Source organism: Phaethon aethereus (assembly GCF_964289735.1).
Source record: "Phaethon aethereus genome assembly, chromosome: 7".
Lineage (NCBI taxonomy): Eukaryota > Metazoa > Chordata > Aves > Phaethontiformes > Phaethontidae > Phaethon > Phaethon aethereus.
Window position 1 is genome coordinate 31,417,278 of NC_138583.1, and position 21,071 is coordinate 31,438,348.

At 44.0% G+C, this 21,071-nt stretch overlaps 1 protein-coding gene across 7 annotated transcripts in view; it reads left to right on the top strand.

The window, feature by feature from the left end:
* Positions 1-14,507, top strand: part of TCF7L2 (transcription factor 7 like 2) — a 181,501-nt gene extending 166,994 nt beyond the window's left edge. For 3 of the 7 annotated variants that reach the window (XM_082001983.1, XM_082001985.1, XM_082001989.1), the window contains 3 exons: positions 4,897-4,945; positions 5,497-5,547; positions 6,701-8,036. In XM_082001983.1, coding sequence (XP_081858109.1) covers positions 4,897-4,945; positions 5,497-5,547; positions 6,701-6,783 — 183 coding nt within the window. In that variant the 3' untranslated portion in view covers positions 6,784-8,036. Of the gene's footprint in view, positions 1-4,896; positions 4,946-5,496; positions 5,548-6,700; positions 8,037-12,378 lie in introns of those variants that run through there. The other 4 variants (XM_082001984.1, XM_082001986.1, XM_082001987.1 and 1 more) reach the window with 2 other exon arrangements.
* The last annotated feature ends 6,564 nt before the right edge of the window (positions 14,508-21,071 follow it).

The window sequence follows — 21,071 nt, forward strand, 5'->3', positions numbered from 1 at the left end:
AACTATTGGGGATAATTCCCAGCCCTCCACTTGGAAGAGGCTCCCTGGCTGGGACTAGTAAAAGGTTAGAATTGGGGCATGACGGTAGAGCTCTGTGAAGAAACTCTTGCCTTCACTTTCACCAGCGTCTGGAAATGCTGTTTGGCTTGCTGGTCATTTTAAATTTCATTTTTTAAAACAAAACTAAAAATTTCCCTAGTGTGGCTCCTCTCCTTTCCACCAAAAAGATGAATAATTAGTGTCTTGTGCTTATCTGTGTGAGAGTATAGTGGAAAGTGGAAGAATGACTTATCCTAGCTTCAGAGAAGGACTGGCAAAATCAAAAACGTGACTTGTTTGAAAGTCTTACTCTCAAGTGGGGTTAAATGAATTATTCCACGCTCTACTGTTGTGTATTTCGATTGTTTTGCTTTTTCATGGCCATGTTATTTCCTCACCCACCTCATTTTTTAAAAAGTGTTTTGGAGTTTGCGGTCAATTCATGGAGTGTTTTTAAGCTTGATTCCCCCCTCCTCCTTCCAGAAAGCCTGTATTGTAGCTAAAAGTGATAGAATTTTCTATTTGTTAAAAACATAAGGCCAGCATTGTAACCACTTACTAGTAGTGTATAACCCCTTTTTCCATGAAGGGTAAGCAGTGCAGCTGGCAGTAAGTGTTTGCAAGCCTAAACCCATAAATTCTTCAGATTTGTGGATTGGTGGGAACTCTAAAACCTCTTCAATAGGATTACAGCAGCACCTTGATTATTTTTTTTTTTAATTTAAATAAAAATCATCTAAAATTTTCAAGGTGTCTAACTCTGGAATAAACCTTGCTCCCTACCTTCCAGGCAGACTTCCCTGCAGGTTTGGGGACCAGCAGCTGTTAAGATTGATCTCAGTTTTGTATAGTGTTACACATACTATTTTTGTTGAAGTCTGTCTCTTCCATCATCATCATCATCATCATCATCATCATCATCACTGCCTATTTTACCCTAAACATCCTATTTTGCCGTAAATCACATAAACTGTGTGCTTTGTATATGGCAACAATTACTTCTATGAGAATCTGCACTTTTACATCTATGGATGGGAAGAAGCCAGTTCAGAGCCTGCAGGGAAGCCTAGAGCAGCAGCAGCTCTCTGTGCTCTTCCACTGTTTCAGCAGCAGAGAATACACGTGCTCACTTATTTAGCAATATGTACTTAAGGAAATTTTTTCAAATCCTTATGTTCTTTCCTGATACATCTTTTCTTTACATTGGGCTCTGCCTCGCTCCCTCCTTTGTTCACCGTTGCAGGTGTAGCTGTGCATGCCCTTCAGAGGAGACCTCGTTAAGCCCAATGAGGCACTGCTTATTGTGGAGTGATTGGTTTTTGTTTTTTGCAGGCACTTTTTGCCAGTGGGGTCATTCATGGAGAAGAGGGGTCATTCATGGGGAAGAGGGAGGGTTAATTAGCAGCAGTGTTATTTCAGTGTTATTTCCATGACCAAGATGGAAAAATCTCAGATTTTTCTTGTGTCCTAAAACAGGCAGAAAAGGAAGTGGGGAGGGGAAAAGCCAATGTGAAAAAAACCACATTTTCCCTTTCTTTTCTGCATAGTCTGGCCTGAGACTGTCAGACCATAGGCTTGAGGTAGTTCCTCAGCGCTGTGCAGTATCGTCGTCTTGGGTGTTCAAAAGGGAGTATAGGCTTGACTGAGGTTTCGGAAATGCTCACTCTGCATAGTGACTGTACCACTGACAGATGGGCATGTACAAAGCCTTCAGTGTTTAGGACCTTTTACTTTTGTCCTCACCGTGTGAGCGCTGAGAAACCCTTTCTTCTCAAGCTAAAAGGACAGGATGAGAAAGCCGGCGCTTTCCCAGTGGCTTGATGCTGTACCCCCAAGTGACCTTCAGGGGGAACCTTCCTGCTTGAGGAGAGCGCTGTACCTTTGCATCACACGACGGCATCATCCATAGGATTTATTTATTTCTCCTCTCCTGGTCCATTCAGGGCTCTCTGAGTTCCCCTCCTCCCTCGGCATTTCGTAAGGTCTTGAACCTTTCGCACATCTAGAACAGGAGCGTATTTGGGCTGCTTGAAATGGTTAAATCATTAGGCACTTTATGTCAGGCACGAGGATGGGGCCAGCTCTAGCTGAGGTCTTCAGAAATAGGAGCAGTACATTCAAGAAACACAGCTTTCAGCCTGCTCTTAAATAAGGGCAGAGGATTCAGGGAATCCCTTGTGGCTTGTTGGTGTCACAAGGCACATTTGCTCTTCCTGAGATCTAATGTAAGATGTTAAGTGGTGCTGAGTGCTGGACTCAAAAGTATGTAAGGGTCTAGTCACCTCGCCTGCAAGTTGTCTAGAAAATTAGTACCAAAGAACTCTGCAGTCCTGTCAAAACCCATGTTGGTTTGGCTCTGTAGAAGGAGCTGCCAAAACGGTTAGGAAGTATTTACATACAACTTACTTGCAGCATAAGAATTTGTATAGTGTGATGCTGGAAAATGTTACAGGCCATCTGCTCGAGTCTTAGGAGCACAAGCAGAAGCAAAGGCAAAATGGTGTCTTGTGCAGAGCACTTTACAAACTGCTGCCATAATTCTTTTCTTAACTCCATGTATTGATTTAGCTACATAATCAAATATCTTCTGGTAGCACAGAAATTGAACAAGCAAGCCAGGTGATTCTTCTCCCTATTTCTTTTGAAAAGGGTGTAAAAGAAGTTAACGGGACCTCTGTCAGTTCTTTGTTAGGAAGAGTTTTCAAAGCTTCTGTCGGAAAGGAACCAGAAGTGCCTGGTCCCTGGCTGACATTCCTGTCTATCAGCCATTGCTGATATAAACAGATTGCTCCCTAAAGGGGTTATAGTACTTCAATACCTGGCTTGAAGAGTTTGTAAAGAGCAGCTGATTCCTGACCTCTGTTCTGGCTGGCGCTTGTGTGAAGAAATTATAAGGTCTCAAATTGGATAGCCCTTGAATTGCCAAATGTACTGCAAAAATTAAGCAAATTTGCCACAAGATGCAGTCTGTTAATTATGCAAGTGGCCTCCTTGAGATGAAAAGAAAATCAGACTTACTGTCCTGAGGCAATTGTCTGGTTTCAGTTAAGTTGTTGTAAAGCTGGAAAAAATTCACTGTCTTTCACAGAGTTACTGTCAATCTAGATCAATATAGATGGGGCAGTCTGAGCCTCTTGTATCTTTATGTGATACGTGGACTTCAAGATAAGACGTTTTTCCCGATTCTATTCTCATGGAGCTTTAGGAGCAATGCTTGTCCATCTTGTCTGCCTGTCACGTTAGACTGATGGCTGCTGTAGCAATTAAGATAGAGCAACAACTTTCCATATCCCCCAAAATGACCTCAGAGGTGTCAGAGATGATTTCTCAGCAGCATCCAGGCCACAGGATTATGTGCACGTTGTTTAAAAATCCTTCAAAATGGATGGTGCACACAGCTTTTTCCATCACCAGAAGGAAGGCTGGTGACTCTGCTTGTCACAGCCTGGACAGCAGGGTGGGAATGAGTACAGAAGCCCTGTGCCAGAAAGCCAGCTTTTGTGTAGGAAAAATACAACAACAAAACAAAATCCAACATAAATGTTGGGAATTTCTTCTTAATACATTCCAGGGAACATATCATAGTGGGCGTCCCAAATGTTGTAATGGATGTGCCAAGCTGAAGCCCATCTTAACCATTTAGTTGGGAGCCAGACCAACCTACTGAGAAAGTGTCCACCATGTGGAAGAACCAGTTGGCTTCCCCACAGATATGTCCAGCCCTTCAAAAGTACTGTGGGATTCCTTCTTCCAAGAGATGTTTGTTCCATCTTGACCACAAAGGACTGCTGGTCTGGTGTCTTTTCACCAACTCCTATTACTACCACATCTTCAAAAGCTGGGGTCTCTTGTGCCATTCACAGTTGACATTGCTGGCCTGAAGGTCATTGGCTTTTAGCATCTGGGGAGCTGTGAAAATGTAATGACTCTGTGCCCTTGCACTGCCCTTTTTGTGCTGCTCTGCAAACCACGTTGCTCAGTGTTAGAAGAGTTTTAGAAAATAGCTTTTCTCTTTTGAGCCATGCATATTACTTTATAACTCTTCTCTTGGAAAACAATCGTTGGATTTCCACACAAGTTGGGCTTCTGGTTGTCCTCCCCAACACTGCTGGAGGGAAACGAAGGAAAGGCCTTTCTCCCTCCAGTCAGAAACCATAACAAACTGCATTATCTTGTGGGACAGTATTTGGGAAAGGGACACAGTTTAGCAAAATATTACTGGTTATTTTTCTTGTGATAGAGCAAAATGTGGGAATGGTCTTAGTTATATCTGGATTTTTTTTCTTGTCCTGGCTTTGCTTCCTAGGTTGTCGGTGTACTTATAAACCTGCAGGTTGGGATTTGCTCATTACTGTGGCTTCCTCGTCTGCTTTAGCAGTCAGGTTTGGGTGCTGAGGAAATCCATGGCTCAATCTGACCTGACTCATGCACTCTCCCCCTTTCAATCTCCCTCTTCTTCCCCTCACTGCCCTGCCAAAACATGATCACGGATGATTTTTAAACTTACAGATGCAGGAGTGTGCAGGTGTCAAATGTTTTTGTCTTCATGATGATCTTACCTCAAAAGATGCATCTTGCAGGTTGTTCTGCCCCCTGCCCAGCTGGTTACAGCTTTGGGGGGTGTTAGCACTGGGGGGGCTGCAGCGAGGCTGTCCAAAAAGTCACGGGTCGGGCAGGCAGAGCCATTCCCAGGGGCCTCCCAAGCCTCCCTGCACCAAGGATGAGCCGGCGTCATGCTTTGGTGTCTTCCCTGGGGAGCTTCCCGCACCGGCCGCAGCCCCATGGCTCAGTGCTGTCTTGCAAGGACATGTGTTTTGGATTTTTTTAATCCTTCTCGTTTGTATATGTTTCCTGCAGGGAAAGAAGAAGAAGAGGAAAAGGGATAAGCAGCCAGGAGAGACCAATGGTAAGTAAAAATAAGTCTAAATCTCTTGCTTAGTGGAAGTGTGGCAGTCCTGGTGTGACGCTCCTAGGTACGGGGGAGGTGGGTACGAGTCTCCTGGCCTCACAGGGAGCCAGTGCCTATACTAGACAGCCTTTTTTTTTAATGCACTCTAATTATTTACGCGTTACTGCCCTTCTAAAACTAGTAACCAAGCCATTGCATGTGAGAGCCTCTTATGACATTAGCTGAATTTGTACATAGTAATTGCAAAGCCTTTAACTGCAGAGCCGTAGTTGTAATGCCTATGCCATCGTTTATAAAGTTGTCTGCTTATTTTGCACATATGTGTGTGCGTGTACATACGTATGTATGTGTTTGGTATTAATTTGGGCTGTACCTGTATGTTCTGATGCATGCCTTACAGTGGTAAATCGCACCCATTTTAAATTAAGGAGGTTTGCCATTCTATATAGGAAATTAGAAATACTGCATAGGCAATCTCATAGTCAATTTTGAAGAAGCCCTGACTTAGTTCTTTTGAAGCCTTTGTATAATTTGTTCTTTTTTTTCAGAACACAGCGAATGTTTCCTAAATCCTTGCCTTTCACTTCCTCCGATTACAGGTGCTAACGTCATTTTGAGTCATTTAAAATAGTTTATAAACTGCTTTTTAATTTTTTTTCCTGCCATTATAGATTTTAACATTAAACACTTATGACATTAAGAAAAAAATACCATCCACACGTTTTGATAGTATTTATTATCTATATATCTTTATATCTATTATATGTTTGATAGTCTTTTTTAATTTTGTTTTTTGTTTTTGTAACAATTGCTATTAAAACAGTAATGCAGTAAAAATAACGCAAGAGTTGTACTAACTGTGCAAATTGAATATGCAGTATTTCTTTAAAGAGACTGATAAAGAATGGAAGCAAGTCAGTAATGAACCTCCTTAATCTAATGGCATTTTTCATGGCTCCCACTAAGTCTTCTCACATTAGCATGCATATGCATTTTTTTAATTATTATTTTAGTTTTGGATTTTTTTTTTCCTTTCTGCTCAAGCCTATTCATTGCAATTCACTAGCTGTACTAACTCAGCACCTTGCCATGCTTTACGTTTTATTTTCTGGCTGATACTAACATGCTCATTCCGCAATCTGCTTATTCTTATCCATTCTTTTAAATATGAATTAATAAAAACAAATAAATTGAATGTTATTCCAAAAGCTGCATTATCCCAGGAGATACAATTTCCTTTTTTTTTTTTTTCTTTTTTTTCTCTTATTTTTATTTTGTATCTGAGTTGAAGAAAAAAGCATGTTCAGGATCTAACTTCCATACTCAGCTTCTTTTCTTCCTTTTTTCCCCCCCCTCAAAAAAAGAGAATAAAAAAACCCAGCCCACATAAATCCTGCCTGAAACATCCTGCTAGACCAGCCACAATGACTTTCCTCTACCTGCTCTTTTAAAAGGGAAAGAAACAGTCCTTTATAAAGGGATACTGCAGCTTTAATTGCAACAGCTAATCTCAAGAGTTGAATAAAAATGTGATTATCACTCTTTTTTAACTTTTAAATCAAAAGTCAATATTTTGCAATTAATAACGAGGACATTGATTTTTATTCCCTTTTTTATTTTTATTTTTTCCTTATTTTTATCTTTCTCTTTTTTCTCCCCTTTTCTCTCTTCCTCTCTCTCTCTCTCCCCCCCTCTCCCCTTTTCTTTTTTTCCTCTCTCCCTTTTCTGCTCGCTTTTCTTGAACTCATTCAGACCTGAGCGCTCCTAAGAAATGCCGAGCGCGCTTTGGCCTTGATCAACAGAATAACTGGTGCGGCCCCTGCAGGTGTGTATAGTTTTCCCAGACTCGCTATGGCTGATTTGCAGCTGGTTTATTTGGTACTTTCCCCTTTTTTTTCCTGCCTTGTTGCTTTGTAGCTCTGTATTGTGATCTAGAAGACACAAGGGAGTGGGACACTGCCATGAGTTATTGTCTCTCTGAAAGGGTTTTGCTTTTTTCCCCATTGTTGGTTGTTTTTTTGCCTTCCTCTTTGCTGCTGCTAGCCAAAAACCCACTGTAAAACAGCATCAGCCTTAAGCTCATTTGTTGCGTGGCTCAACCACGCTCCTGCCCTCCAAGCCTCCACCCAAGGAAAGTTGCTACCAAAGCCCTTGATAACGCGGCATTGAGTGCGGTACCGACACCGGACAGATGCACGGCCATGTCGGAGATCTTTTTTTTGTTTTCTTTTGGCTCATTGTGAAAGTCCTGTTTTCTTCCCTACCCTTGGTACGAGGGGAGATTACCAAATAAAACGGAGGTGATTGAAAGCTAAACATAGCTGTAGCTAAGATGACACAGTCCAAATGAGCTCTATCCACCATTGTGTTGTATTTTTTGTGTTTACCTTATGCTAACAGATGCAAATACTCCAAAGAAGTGTCGGGCATTGTTCGGGCTTGACCGACAGAGTTTATGGTGCAAACCATGCAGGTATAATACTACCCATTAGGCCTTTGGGGAAATAAAAGCAATCTGTCCTCTTAGTGCATTTATGTGATTTTATTTTTTTAATCTTTTTTCCCCACTCCCCACCTTTCTCTCTCCCACAGCATCAATTGCTAATAATCTGTGATCTTTGGAATTTCTTGCTAATTTAATGCCATATTCTCTCTTTCTTTCCCAATAACCTCTCCCTGGTAGTAGAACTGGGAACAAGAAAACTTGACGTCCTTAAGGCTGGCAGTTTTTTGGGCTTTTTTATCATTTTTTTCCAGATTGTCAGCAAAATGAATGTTTAACTGGACATCTATATTTTGTCTTTCATTTGGGTCTATGTCCGCTGCCTCCAAAGGCTTTTTAAAAAGGTTCTGGGATCTGCAGCACTAGTGTTTTTCTCATGATTAGAGATGTAAAAGCCAGTGTTTACAGCTTATATTGTACTTTTTGGTGTTGTCTGCAAAATTAAATAGCTACCTGTAGGCTTCTATGCCTCAGTAAGATTTATGTAGATAGGAGTTTTTTAAATGATCTGATGTCACTTTTTTCTGATTCTGAAAATATTTTTTTCCTAAATTTTATCCCAACAAGTGAGCTGTAAATGCCTGAGCTCTAGACAAAACTAATTACACCTTTGGTAGGACAGTTTCCAGCATTAAAAGGAGATGAAAGACATCAGAGTGCCCAAATTTCAACAGCCCATGTTCTACTGGAGTTTAATTCCATGTATATAACTCAGTACATACTTCTTTCTTGGTGGAGGGATACCGAGTAGTTCTTTTCTCATTCCTTTTTCCTTATATAATCGCATTTGGTTAAATTTGTTGTTTCTTTGTTCTGATACAAGCAGTCTTTGAATTTGGAATATTATGATGGTAGGTATTTCAACCCAAACCACACTCTGTGTGTAGTGATTCCTCTCCCACATTTTCCCCTCTTACTCATGCCAGTCCCATGTGCTCCATCTCATTTAGAATGTAGATCAGACGTCCATCATATTTTGTGTATGCACGCAGTCTTGTTTGTGCTTAGTGTCGAGGAAAACACAGATTGAGGCTGGCGTTGTTATGTCGAAATACCAGATAGGGCACCAGAAATGTCTTCAACAGATTGCATATTGTCCCATTCGAGGCATGCTAGGGCCGGGTGTTGGGGTCTTAGGTGCCAGTACCGGTATGTATGTTAAACAAGCTTTGAAAGCAACAGTTCTCAAAGCTCGAAGGAAGAGGGGTTCAGTCCAGGAGAGCTGGGTAGCCACTTCATGGTGTCAGGAGGCTCTCGAGTCTCATGCTAGCCAAAGACTCAAATGCTGTATTTAATTAGGCTTTATTCTGTGGTTAGTTCTCTGCACACTATCAGCAGATATTTGTGTAGTCTAAAGATAGAGTATTTGAAGCATGTCAGGCTCTGTATGCCAAGTACCAGAACCTGGGGCACATCATGTTTGTGTTGCTTTATCTTTCCCTAGCTGCTTAAGTAAACAGCATACTTCTAAAACTACATTTTATCAGCAAGGGGACTTTTCATTTGGTCTGTACAGTGCCTAGGTTACATGTGAAGCATAAAGCCTCTCTTAACTTACACCAGTTTGGCAGAAATCTTTGCACCACATCAGAGACTACTTCAGTGGTGTAGCTGATAGCTTTAGACTTACTGATATTGTCAGCTGCTTTTCTTTTTGTTTTGGTTGTTTGGGTTTTTTTAAATGCATGGAGGCATTTTATCACTAAGTATTAGAGCATTTCTCTCCTAGTTCTGGTCCTAACCATTGTAACATTGCATTTGCTAGCATGGTAGCATTTTGTAGCACATCTTAGGTAGGTGCTAAAGATGTGCAGTTTGCTACTGTGATAGAAGCTGAGACATCTTTGCTGACAGCACCTGAATAAACCCTTGTTACCGTCTGTGGCTTTCACTCATGGCAGCATTGCAGGTTTCCCGATGCTGTCTTGGGGCGAGTTTCAAGCGCAGCCTGAGCAGGGTCAGGTCTGTCGGTGTTTGCCGGACTGATGCAGCAAGTTGACACTTTCCAAGCGGCGCACAAGTGAATATTCCTCACTAGTGCTCCTGAGGGGGGATGTGTAGTATTTTTATTCCCGCTTTACAGAGAGCAAAATTGAGACACAAAAAGTTCCTCGTATATTTATTTATTCCACTCCCCCAGACTTGCCTGGTGGTGTTCTATTCTGGTAATACTTGGCTTGCAGGGTTTTGGGTTTTACCCATCTACGGCTTCTGTCCCACCTAGCCCTGCCATGTACATGACCGCAGATAACACATGGTGTGAATGGCACAGACGGGAGAAGTGTCCCCCCCTTGAGCCATCGTGATTTATGTAAATGGCTTTTCAGACTAAAAGTGGCCACACTCTTAAAGAGTTTGACATGCAACAGAAACAGAGGAAGCAATCTGCTACCTGAATCTTAGTCAAAGGAAAATTATTTCGGATAGCAAGACCAGTGGGTTTAGTTTTAAAAAGGTTGTCAAACTCTGCATAGTCAGAAAGTCAGGTAGACCTGGTTTAAGTCTCCTTTGCCATGGGAACTCTTCCTTTCAGGCCACAGAACTTAAAATAGTATTAAAAAAAATATATTTAATTTTTGGCATGCTAAATTCAAACTTCCTTCAGGGAATAATTAACTGCCTTGTAGGTTCAGAGTAATCCAGCTGAATGGCTTCTAGACCACCATCAATGAGGCAGGCAGAATTTGGGTCTCTGCTTGCAAAATATTTTAATTTGGTGATGGCAGGGAAGCCCTGCAGTCTCCAAATTGTGAGAACTCACCTTTCAACACAGGTATTATCAGTGAGCTTTATGAAGCATCACTGTTCTGCTTTGCCACTGGCAGCTGTACAGAAGGTCCAAATATGAACTGTGGCCTTGATAACATTGCACAGCTGAAGGTGGGAAGTGGTGAGACAAGGGGAGGGGAAGAAGCGCAGGAGAACTGTCCTTAGCCAAGAGCCAGAGGCTTCCTGCATTATTTGTTGATGGTAGAAGAATTAACAGGTTCTGTTTTGAGCCCACCAAATTAATTTTTTTCTGTCTTTTAACGTTGCTCTAATAAAGCATGGTTTACAGCCTTCACATGCTGTCTTCTATCTTTCTTTCTTTATTTATTTTTAACATTTAAGTTGCATGGTTGTTTTTAGTTTTTAGCATGTATTGATCTGCAGGCTAACGTGGTTAAAACTCTTAATAGACCTAACCCCTTACCTTGCCATGTGGAACGTGGAGCAGAACCTGAGAGCAGACCTTGAGTTTCTGGAGGAAGGGGTGTCACAGCACTGGTACCTCACTGACGCCGGTGGAAAGATGGGTGCCAGGGTTGCTGTTGCCTTCCTGCTATGGGAGATGTTATCTTTTAACTCCAGAATTAAGCTGGTTAGATACCCTCCGCAGTCAAGAAACATCTAGTCCCATTGCCTAGACAGCAGACCTTGGTTTAACCCAAGTCAAACGCAAGTTGCTGTACATGAGGGAGAATATTGACAACCAGCAGTGGAGACAGGGCAGCTCTGCAAGTGGGGAATGTCACCCAGCGACATTCAGCTGCTGTGCCACGCTGGGACGCTTCCTTTGATGAAGTGACTGAGCTAGGGCAAGGTATCCACTGGGGGTAGAGCAATCTACTCCTTCACGTTGGGGGCTTTGTGAAGCTTAGCTGAGTGTCCAAAAGTTTTGTGGCAGAGCTGCTCTAGACAGACTTTGTCACACACCTTGGGCTGTGTAACAGCGTTTCAGCACTCCTATGGAAAGTGTGCTTCTGAACAGGAGGGCCGGAGAGCCATCATTATTAGGCTTAAGGTGGCCACTGAACGTCATTCTGCCAGATGCTGTGGTTGTTTGCCTCATTATTTCTGTCCTGCTGCTAGGATTGTCTTGCATATACTTGGCAAGAGAGCTGGTGTGAAACTATTCATCTGTTTTCATTGCTCCTTTACATTATTAAGTGGACAGAGGGAGGAGAAAAGATCTCTGTCGGGTCACTTATTTATTTGAAGATGAGTAGCTCTTGTGAGACTCTCATATTCCCTGGTGTGAAATAAGCTCCATGTTGCTCCTCACCTTGTACCTGTCGTCGTGCTCTTCACCTACTGAAATTGGATCCCACTCTGGAGTTACATGGATGGCCTCTCAGAGGAAAATTTCCCAAAATGCAGACGAGCAGCTTCCCAAATCTACCGCTCTCCCTTTAAAGTAAACCTGAGTCGATTTAAAGCCACAACCTGCAGGCCATACAACCAGTTATTCTTGTTATTTTGGATCATACTCTGTTTATCCTGTTCTTTTCCTGTTTTTTCTTCTGTTTGCTTTGTTTGTTTGTTTTGTTTTTATTTCCCCTCTCTCTTGTTCTCTCTATTATATATCCCTCCTGTCTGACTCTGATGTTTCTGGATTTGGTGGGGTTCTTAACAGAGGAGAAAGCAATGAGCAGTAGTTTGCAGCCGTCTTTGCCTCCCAAGGGCAGCACATCGTAAGAGACGACAGGTGACCCAGGTGTAGAGATAGCCCCGTTGAGTTGGACAGCGTTATGGGACACCTTGAGATACCATCAACTATCCAGAGCTTTTATTTTATAAGGATTATTTATTTATTTATTTATTTATTTTTTTGAGGAAAGTTGAGTTTGTAGATTAGCACAGTGGGCTCCAGAAACGTCTTACCTGATTTTCTGATTATTAAAATAACTAAGGGAAGGAAACGGCCTGAGGAGGAGGGGGACGAAGAGACAATTAGTGAATCCTTCCCAAATCTCTTAGTTGAGGGGAGGTTCCCAAACGGGCTTGGTGCCGAGGACACCCCGCCAGAGCCCCAGGACGGCGCATGGGGCCGGGGTGCCGCCCGCGCAGAGCCCAGAGTAGCTAATTGACAGCTCTTTGCTTTAGATAACTGTCTCCATCAGCGTCTCTGCCCTTTATTCACAGATAACTCTCTCCCTGTTTCTAGGAGAAAAAAAAAGTGCGTTCGCTACATACAAGGTGAAGGCAGCTGCGTCAGCCCACCCTCTTCAGATGGAAGCTTACTAGACTCTCCTCCGTCCTCCCCCGCCATGCTCGCCTCCCCCTCCAGAGACTCGAAACCACAGACTGAACAAACGCAACCCCTCTCACTCTCATTGAAGCCCGACCCGCTGGCACACCTGGTCATGATGCCGCCGCCATCCTCGCTCGTCCTCGCCGAGAGCGCTGCGAGCAAGCCCGGCGCCCTGCCTGCCGCCAGCTGCCCCAACGGGGCCCTGGACCACCCGCCGGCCGCCCTCCCGCCGGCCGCCCTCCCGCCGGCCGCCGCCACATCCCTAGCACAGCCCTCGACGTCCTCCTTGCATTCCCACAGCTCGCTGGCGGGGACACAGCCCCAGCCGCTCTCCCTCGTAACCAAGTCCTTAGAATAGCTTTAGCCTCGTTAGCCCTTTCAGTTTCCTTCGGGGGGATTGAATTCTGTTGGGATTTGGGTTTGTTGTTTGTTTTTTTTTTTCTTGGGGTTTTTTTTTTCCCTTCTCTTCTTTGTCGTCGTCCGCTGTTCGTCGTCGTTTCTCGGTTTCGTTTTTAATTCGTGCCACGTGGCTACATTAGTTGATGTTTTATCGAGTTCATTGGTCAATATTTGACCCATTCTTATTTCAATTTCTCCTTTTTAAATATGTAGATGAGAAAAGCCTCATGATTCTGCCAAAATTTTTATCAACAGCTGTTTAAAGTCTTTGTAGCGTTTAAAAAATATATATATATACATAATTGTTATGTAGTTCCAATAGCTTAGTTTTAAAGACTGATTTTAAAAATTTAAAAAAAAAAAAAGAAGCAATTTTGAAGCAGCCCTTGCCGGAGGCATTGGTTCTTTATTATTTGTATTAAATACGAGCTTGCGAACCAATCATTTTACATCTGGTTTTTAAACCTTTAAGGGCACAACGAATGCGGTGCCGCTACTACTTCTTTTTTTTTCTTCCTTGTGTGAAACAACCTTTATTGTGATGTTACTTGTTATTGTTTAAATGTACAGAAACAAAGGGTTAAAAAAAATGTGTTAATATACCTTGTTCCATGGTGTTGTTCTTTTTGGGGGAGGGAACGCTACTCAACAATTAAAAGTATCACAACGCTATTGGACCAGTAGTATTTATTGCTTTAGAAATTGCTTGTTGTATCTGTATGTTGTCCCTTTTTAAATGTTTTTTTCTTCTTTTTTTCTTGAAACATTGTATAAAGTTGTTTTTTCCCTTAGTGTAAGCATCTTATATATAACAACTCATTTGTACAAGGTTTTTAAGTTTATATATAAATGTGTATATATATATTTTTTCCAGGATTTTTGGTTTTGATTTCCTTTCGTGATTTTTTTTTTTTTTTTTTTTTTTGCTATATGAAACACAGTTGCCACCAAATGGACATTCGCAGATGCATTTTTTTCAAGGATCAATAGTGTAAAAAAAAAAAAATTGCTTTAAAAGCCATTACACACAAAAAGACTTGAAAATTTAGCAAGGGAATTTTTAGCAACGCTGTTAGCAAGGTCCAAGTGTCTCCCGTTCAGAACTGCAGCTGAATCCCCTGCGACATTAGGACTGTAGGCTGTGTGCAAAATTTTTATGTGCCAAAATTCTCAGTGACTTTTAACTTTCTCCCAACAACTTTATTATTTTTTTTTAATGCTGTAATTTTTTTGTTCATCATGTTTTGCTGTGATGTTACATAGGTAGATATGTATGTAGTTTTAATGTCACCTATAACAGACGTGTTTGGTAGCAGATTGTCCGGAAAGCATTTAAAATGAAGAGGTATAAACCCTTAAGGGCCAAATTCTGTATATTAGATTATTCATAAAAGGAAAATCAGACTGCCACTTTTATGTACACTTACTACATACAGGTAGGTAGCAAACTTAAAACAAAAAAAAAAAACCTAGGCATGTTGATGTTGCAAAAAACGCTGTATAAAGCTGAAAAATTGTTCATCTGTTCATTCAGTGCCATTGTAGTTGACATGAAGCGATTGTAAAACTGTCTCAGATTTTTCTCTGGTTTATTAAGATGCTAACTATAACATTTTTTGTGAATACTTTGAATGTTTCCTAACAGTTGTGATGTTACTGTTCCGTTTTATGCTCTTATTCCGATTTTCATTTTTAATGGTTTGGAAGCCATTTTTTGTAATGAATAAATGTTCATGCTGTACAGTATCTGTAGCATGCAGTTCTGGATTAATAAAAGCAACTTAGTATGTGCAGAGAATGACTTGTCAACTCATTTATGTGTTGACTGCACTTTACTCTGGCCAAAAGGATTTACAGCCCGAGTGGAGACCTTCCTTGAAAAAAAAAATTGTGACAATCATGGCAACTTGCAGCCAGCTCTAGTGAGAAATTCTCTGTTTCCTTTGGGTTCCCATGCTGCATTCATTTTGCACTAGCCCTCTCCCCGCTCGGCAAGCTTTTCTTGCAATAGTTCAAAATCCTTTTATTTTTTTAAGCAAATGGCACCTGAGCTAAAGGAACGTTGTCCCTCTGTGTGAAGTGATCCTGACTGGGGGATGGGAGACAAGGGCTAATGATTCCTTTAATTTTAAAACATTTTTGTTCAACCTGGTGATCCCACAACACAGGGCTGATGCACTATACAGGTCACACAGGGGAGCTTAGGTAGCCCTAATCAGTCAAAGTCCTTGTGCCGGCCTTAGGGTTTATCTCCTGGATAGACTTGAGGCTGGGTTTGCATATTTTTTTTTTTTCAATGCAGTGAGCCCTTGCAGCACAGCCTGCTCTCGGCACTGAGCATCCAGCATCCACCTGATGCAGCAATGCCTCAAGTGAGTGAACTTACATGCAAGAATTTTTTATTAAATGGTTGATTTCTTTGGATTTTTTTAAACTAAGTAGGGATTTAAGCTTCGTGATTTCCAGGAATCTCTCAGAAGTGGATATCACCATAGCCCCAGTCATCTTGGAAAATCTCAGTCATAGTAATTTCTTCAACGGCACTCGAGGGCAATTCAATGCAAAGGTCTCGGAGTAGGCTTGTTCCCTGCCGTCGTGCCAGGGTGTTGCTCAGGTGATGCATTTCTCTTCAGTTGGTCGTGATGGACTCTGCGGGAAGGGTAAGTATTCTTCCTTGTATGGGGAAATAGGTGAAGTGATTTTCTGTGGAGACCTGGGAACGGGGCCGTTTTGGGAAGCCCAGCCATGGTGCTAAGACCGTGCTGTCCCTCGCTGAGCGGTCTGATAAAACCAAAACTGGCTGCGAAGCGGTTGTCTGTTGGCTGCAGAAGGAATTTGCTTCGTGGAGGGGCTGGGAGATACTGGGTGAAGTACTAAATAATGTTTGAACAGAAGATACGGTACTTTAAATTGCCACCACTTTTTTTAATTACTAGTTTACAAGCCAGAAGCCTTTTTTGTGTTTCAAACGTGTTAATGAAGGGTAATACATGTGAGTATTACTTCATATTCCCTACTAGAAGGATTAAGTCACGGTGACTTTTTTACCAGGCTCCACTTACCTCCCTTGATGCAAGGCCTGATGCTGTTTCTGTCATGGTCTAACCCAACACTCCCCGTGACTTGAGTGGAACATGTTCCCTCGTCGCCCATGACGGGCGTGTGGGCCGGCGGGTGGGACGGGACTCTGCGACGGGGAAGAGGACATTGCTGCGAAGCCTGCTATTTAAAGTTTCTAGGGAATTACTTTTTTTCTTTCTCCTAAACGTTTTGACTCTTGCTAGAGCGTGGCCATCCATCAGCCAGACACATGTGCTGCATCTCTGCTGGGGATAACTGCTCTCTTCTAATGTAAAACATAGTGCTCCAGGGAGATCTTTGAATGCCATGATTCAAAGGAGACACCATCAAGGTACGATTCATATATTCAGCAAAATAGTGTGTTCTTCGCTCGCCGCTTTATTAGCAAGCCTTTGGAAAGCAGAGTCCAAAAGCACTGTTCCTGGGCAAATTGGTTTTCCTCCTGTGCGTGCGGCGAGAGGCACGTGTTCGAAAGGTAGGTTGAACAGAGCTTGCGAGCGGTGGATCGCGAGTGGTGGGTCAGTCCTGCTGGGAACCTCTTTGCTGTGGAAAACAATTGCATATTCCTGGGAAAGCAACCACTTGGGTTCCCTGTATGTTGTGCATTGGCTGTGTCCCTTGATGGGTTTACGCCTTCAGATTTGCCTCCAAATTCCCCTTGTTTGGAGGGCCTGAGCTGGGTCAAGGCTCCTGGCAGAAAGTTGCTGTTACTTTTATATACTCCCCTTGTGCCCCGGAGTCACAGCTAAGGACCCCACCGGACCAGGTGCACTGGAAACACGGTGAAAAGGCAGCCCTTCCCGTACGCTGCAGGCATAAAACAGGGTGAGCAACGGGCCGCAGGGGTATGGCCTGATCACCCCGTTCCCCCCAGATCCACGCGAGCGAGCGGGCTGCTGACAAACGGGCGCGCGCTGCGCTTGCACGGGGCTCCACGGGACAGCGTGGGGCCCTGCGTGCGGGAGGTGATTCGCTGTAGCTATTGCTTCCATCTGTTTTTATGGGGTAAGGCAAGGAACCAAGTTAATGTATTGCATGTTCAGGAGACATTTATTTTCCATTAGTTTTGTAAATCTCATTTTTCACTTAGTGAATGGAATTTTAAAAAGTTCAGGCAATTGCTGACTCAATAAAGCAGTGCCACATGGTTTTAAGCTTTGCTTAAAAGAAGGAAAGGAAGGGAAAGGCAGGGGAAAAAGAGCAATCTTTAGAGCCCTGTTCATTTCATTAGACCATGGAAAGATGTAAAGAGAATTTACAGTAAAATAGTTGCATGGGCCATTGCAACAATCATGAAAGCAAACAATAATAACAATAAAAATGAGCATGTGACAGTGCTGCCCAGCTATGTCTGGCATAGACACAGGAATGCTTTACCACCTAAGCCACTGGGTAAAGACTTTGGATGCTGTTTTGGGAGAGATGCTCCAGCTGAAGACTAAATTCAGTACAGGACCAACATTGAGCTTCAGTGGTCTTTGTTGGACAGGAAGGCTGAAGCTCTTGGAGTCTTAAAACTATGAATATGCAAATTTGCTCAGAGATTGTAGCAATTGCTATATTATAAAAAAAGGGTAGACAGGTACTTTGGCATTCATTTTAAGATGTTCTTGGAAAACAACTTGAGACTTTTAAGGCAGATCAGCTACAAGTGAATGCATCCCAACCACCCATCATTGTCAATAAATGTCACCAGCCCATTTTAAGGACTCTCTGAGGACAGGAAACTGCCAACCCCTGGACTGATTTTCTTCAGGGATCAATCCAAAATAGTCACTCATGACTTGCATCCATGTTTGAAGAGTTGCTCTTTTTCTGAAGTTGGAAATGCATTTAATTGGGCGGGGGGGGGAGTAGCCCAGACCTCTCAGGCAGTGGAGATCATGAAGTCATCCTGTCTGTCCATCTGTTTGACCCTCGCCTGATAATTCCTGAATCCTCTGGCATTTTGAACCAGATTTGAGAGCGGCAGTCAAACTCTTGGAGATGATAAAGTCCCTCTGAGTTCCAGGGAAATCTCTGCCGGCACTGAGAAAAGAGGCTTTCCAGATCCGCTGCTGAAGAAAAGGCAGGGAGAGCTCAGCTGTTACCCATTCTCTCTGGCAGCGTCCAGATGGCCAATTATCACACATCCACTTCTGGACCAGCATCCGAGCTCTCCTACCCAGCTGGCAGGCCAAGAAGATTAGGTAGGAGACATGGAAAGCGTTGGGGTGTTGGAGGGAACAAGGGACATGGGAGGAGAGAGTTAAGGGATAAGGGAAACTGGAAATAGTGCAGCTGCAATATGTAATATTCTGTAAGGTTGCAGGGGAGAGGCGAGGGGAGGAGAAGGACAATGGGGAGACAGGAGACACATCTGCAGGCCAGCAGGTCTTGCTAAAGTTGCTGCTCACAAAAGCAAAGCTGCTCTGGAAGAGTAGACGCCATGGTGTTACCAGCTCCTTGTCTCCTTCCTTCCAGCTATTTGCTTGCACCAGCTCACCAAGAGAAGCCCAGCCCCGTTTGGGAGGTACCTGCTGGCAGGGGCTCTGGTCAGGCAGATGCTCTGGCCTGGCACCACCGGAAAGGTCTGGAGGGTGGGAAAGGCTCAGGATGTTTCCACAGTCTGAGGAGGGAGATGAAGAGACAATTAGTGAATCCTTTCCAAATCACCAAGTCCACAGTGAGGAACAGAGTTGGGTGTGCGTAGCAGGAAGGCTTTGTTGTTGTTTGGTTTTTGTTTTTTTTTTTTTTAAGTTGAAAAAAGATTGTTACCTTATTTGCAAACAAGCCCCTTCATAGTAGCGGGTTCCCAAGCATTAGCAAACACCCTGGTTTTAATCTTCTTCAGAAAATGTCTTCTTTGCTCTCTTATTTTGTGTTGCCTTTTGAATATGCTGCTGGGGTATTTTTGGATCTAACTATATCTTTTTAATCTGCTCCCTCCGCCCCTTCTCAGCCCCCCGCTGCCTCCCTGCCTGCTCCTCCTTCAAACTTATATAATGGCACATTATACAAAATAGCTAAGCAGGTGGTATTTTTAAAGACAGTGAGTGAGCATTTTTTTGGCCTAAATTTGGAATGAAACAGATGGATTTTAAGACTCTGCTTTTTCTATGAATAGTAACCGTTGTTCTTCCACTGCCTTAAACACCAGTTTCAAGACCACCTCCAGCAACCAATCAGCACTCCGTTATTTAATTATAACAAAATTCTTAGCTCTGTCTGCTGCTGCATGGGCAAGTGGGGGGCACTGGATCAGCTTCTGGAGCCAGGCAGACTTGCCAACAATAATTTTCCTTTTCCCAGAGGGCTGAGGGGGCCTGGAGCGGGTTCCAAGTTCCTCCTAAACTGGCTGTTCAGTTTGGGCTCCCTGACAGAGTGCTTGAAAAGGGTTATAGAAAGGCAGATAAATGCACTTCTTGTTGCAAGCTTCCCTGACAAGCCAGGCCTCCAGAACAGTGATCTCATTCCTGCCTCATTATTAGTGGTGCCAGATTTTTTCCATTAACAGGTAATTGAGTCGAAACTAAAATAAGCAAAGTTTGTTTTATCCAATGCATTTTCTTAGTTGCTTGTGAAAGAAAAACACTTTAGAGAGGAGTTTGCTTTTAATGTTCATGGAAATGTATTTACATCTTAGAGATTTCTCTCCGCTCTAGTGTAATTAACCTGGCTGGTCTTTTTGTTATTGTTGTTTTGAGTTTTAAAGCAAGTGAGGCTTAATTTTTTTTTTAATGGTTTGAATTCCCCAAAACCAGCAGGGTTGAAATCACCCATTCTGTGCCCGGCCACGCACGTTATCCTGCTCCTCTGTGTGTGTGTGTTCACGTTGTGCAATTGACTTCACCCATGGCCCCCGAGGGGGAGCAGGAGCAGGAGCCCGGTGGGGTGAAGCTGCACACCACCTCCAGGCTCACAAGGAGGTCTCCCTTCCAGAGGGGCTGCGGAGACCCCGCTGGGACCAGCCAGTGCCTTCTCTCCTGATTGAGCAGAAAAAGAAAGTGGCTGCCTCTGAAATGCTCGTGGTCCTGTTGAAGATGGTTCTTTGTTTCTCATCCACGTGGTTATGAGGGCAGAAGGGACAAGTGTAAAATCTGGGCTCCACGTGCTCCTGCTGAGACATTGCTTCTAGAGGAGAAGAGCAGCTTTCTACCCGTCCGGGTGTGTCCACGCACAGGGATTGCCATGCTGTTTGCCTCTGAGCCGAGGCAGTGCCGGCACCAAGAAAACCCGAGCAACTCCTCAGCCAGCGGCTTCAGGCTTCCCTGTGTGGCCAGCGAGCCACCTCCTCCTCCTCCTTCTCCGCTGCAGGAGAGCTGGCCCTGCCCTGGGTGGAGGGCCAAGCCCTCAAGAGCAGCACGTGAAATGCTGCAAGCCCTTGGGGACAAGCATATCCTGCTGAGAAGTTACTGCCGATGTGGATGTCTTCCCATTTTTTGAGGCATCTCCCTGATGCCTCCTACCCCTCTGGTGTGGGGCTGCCTCGGGGGACTCTGGGCCACCCTGCCCATGAAGCAGCAAATTCCATCCAAAATTTACAGGACCGATGCCCCAAAGCAGGGCTGTTTTCTGACCTAGCTTGGGCATCTGAGGCAGTTGCTTGTGGAGTCAGCTCTGACCTTCCCGCTAGGCAAAGCAGGTACCTCCTGCTGGCACTCCCCTGCCGCGTCCTGAAGTAGGCAAAGCCCGCGGAGACTTCGCGTCATTGCAGCTACTGGTTTAACAGGAAACCGTTAACGATGCTGAAGAACAGACAAGTTCCATTGTGGATTTGTGGATTTGCTCTTTGGCTTCTGTTTTGGGCTATTCACGGAGGCAGGCACCTGCCTACTCTACCCTTGTGAAAGAGGCCACGCCCCCCAGCGGCACGGGGCTTGAGCGCTTCGCCCGCAGACTTGACATCCTTGTATCAGCCCCGAGTCTGCGTGAGCGCTTCTGCAGCCCTTTGCCGAGCAGGAAAGGGACGGGAGCGCTGCGGCAGGGCTGGTAGCCCTGGCCGGAGGCAGGGCGAGGCTGAGCAAGGAGGGTGCTGAGCGCGGGCGGTGGGACGGGGGCCGCGGCGCGCCCCGCTGCAGCTGAGACCGCGCGGCGGGGCCGGGGAGGCGGGGGGCTGCGGGAGCGCCGAGCGGGGCAGCGGTGCC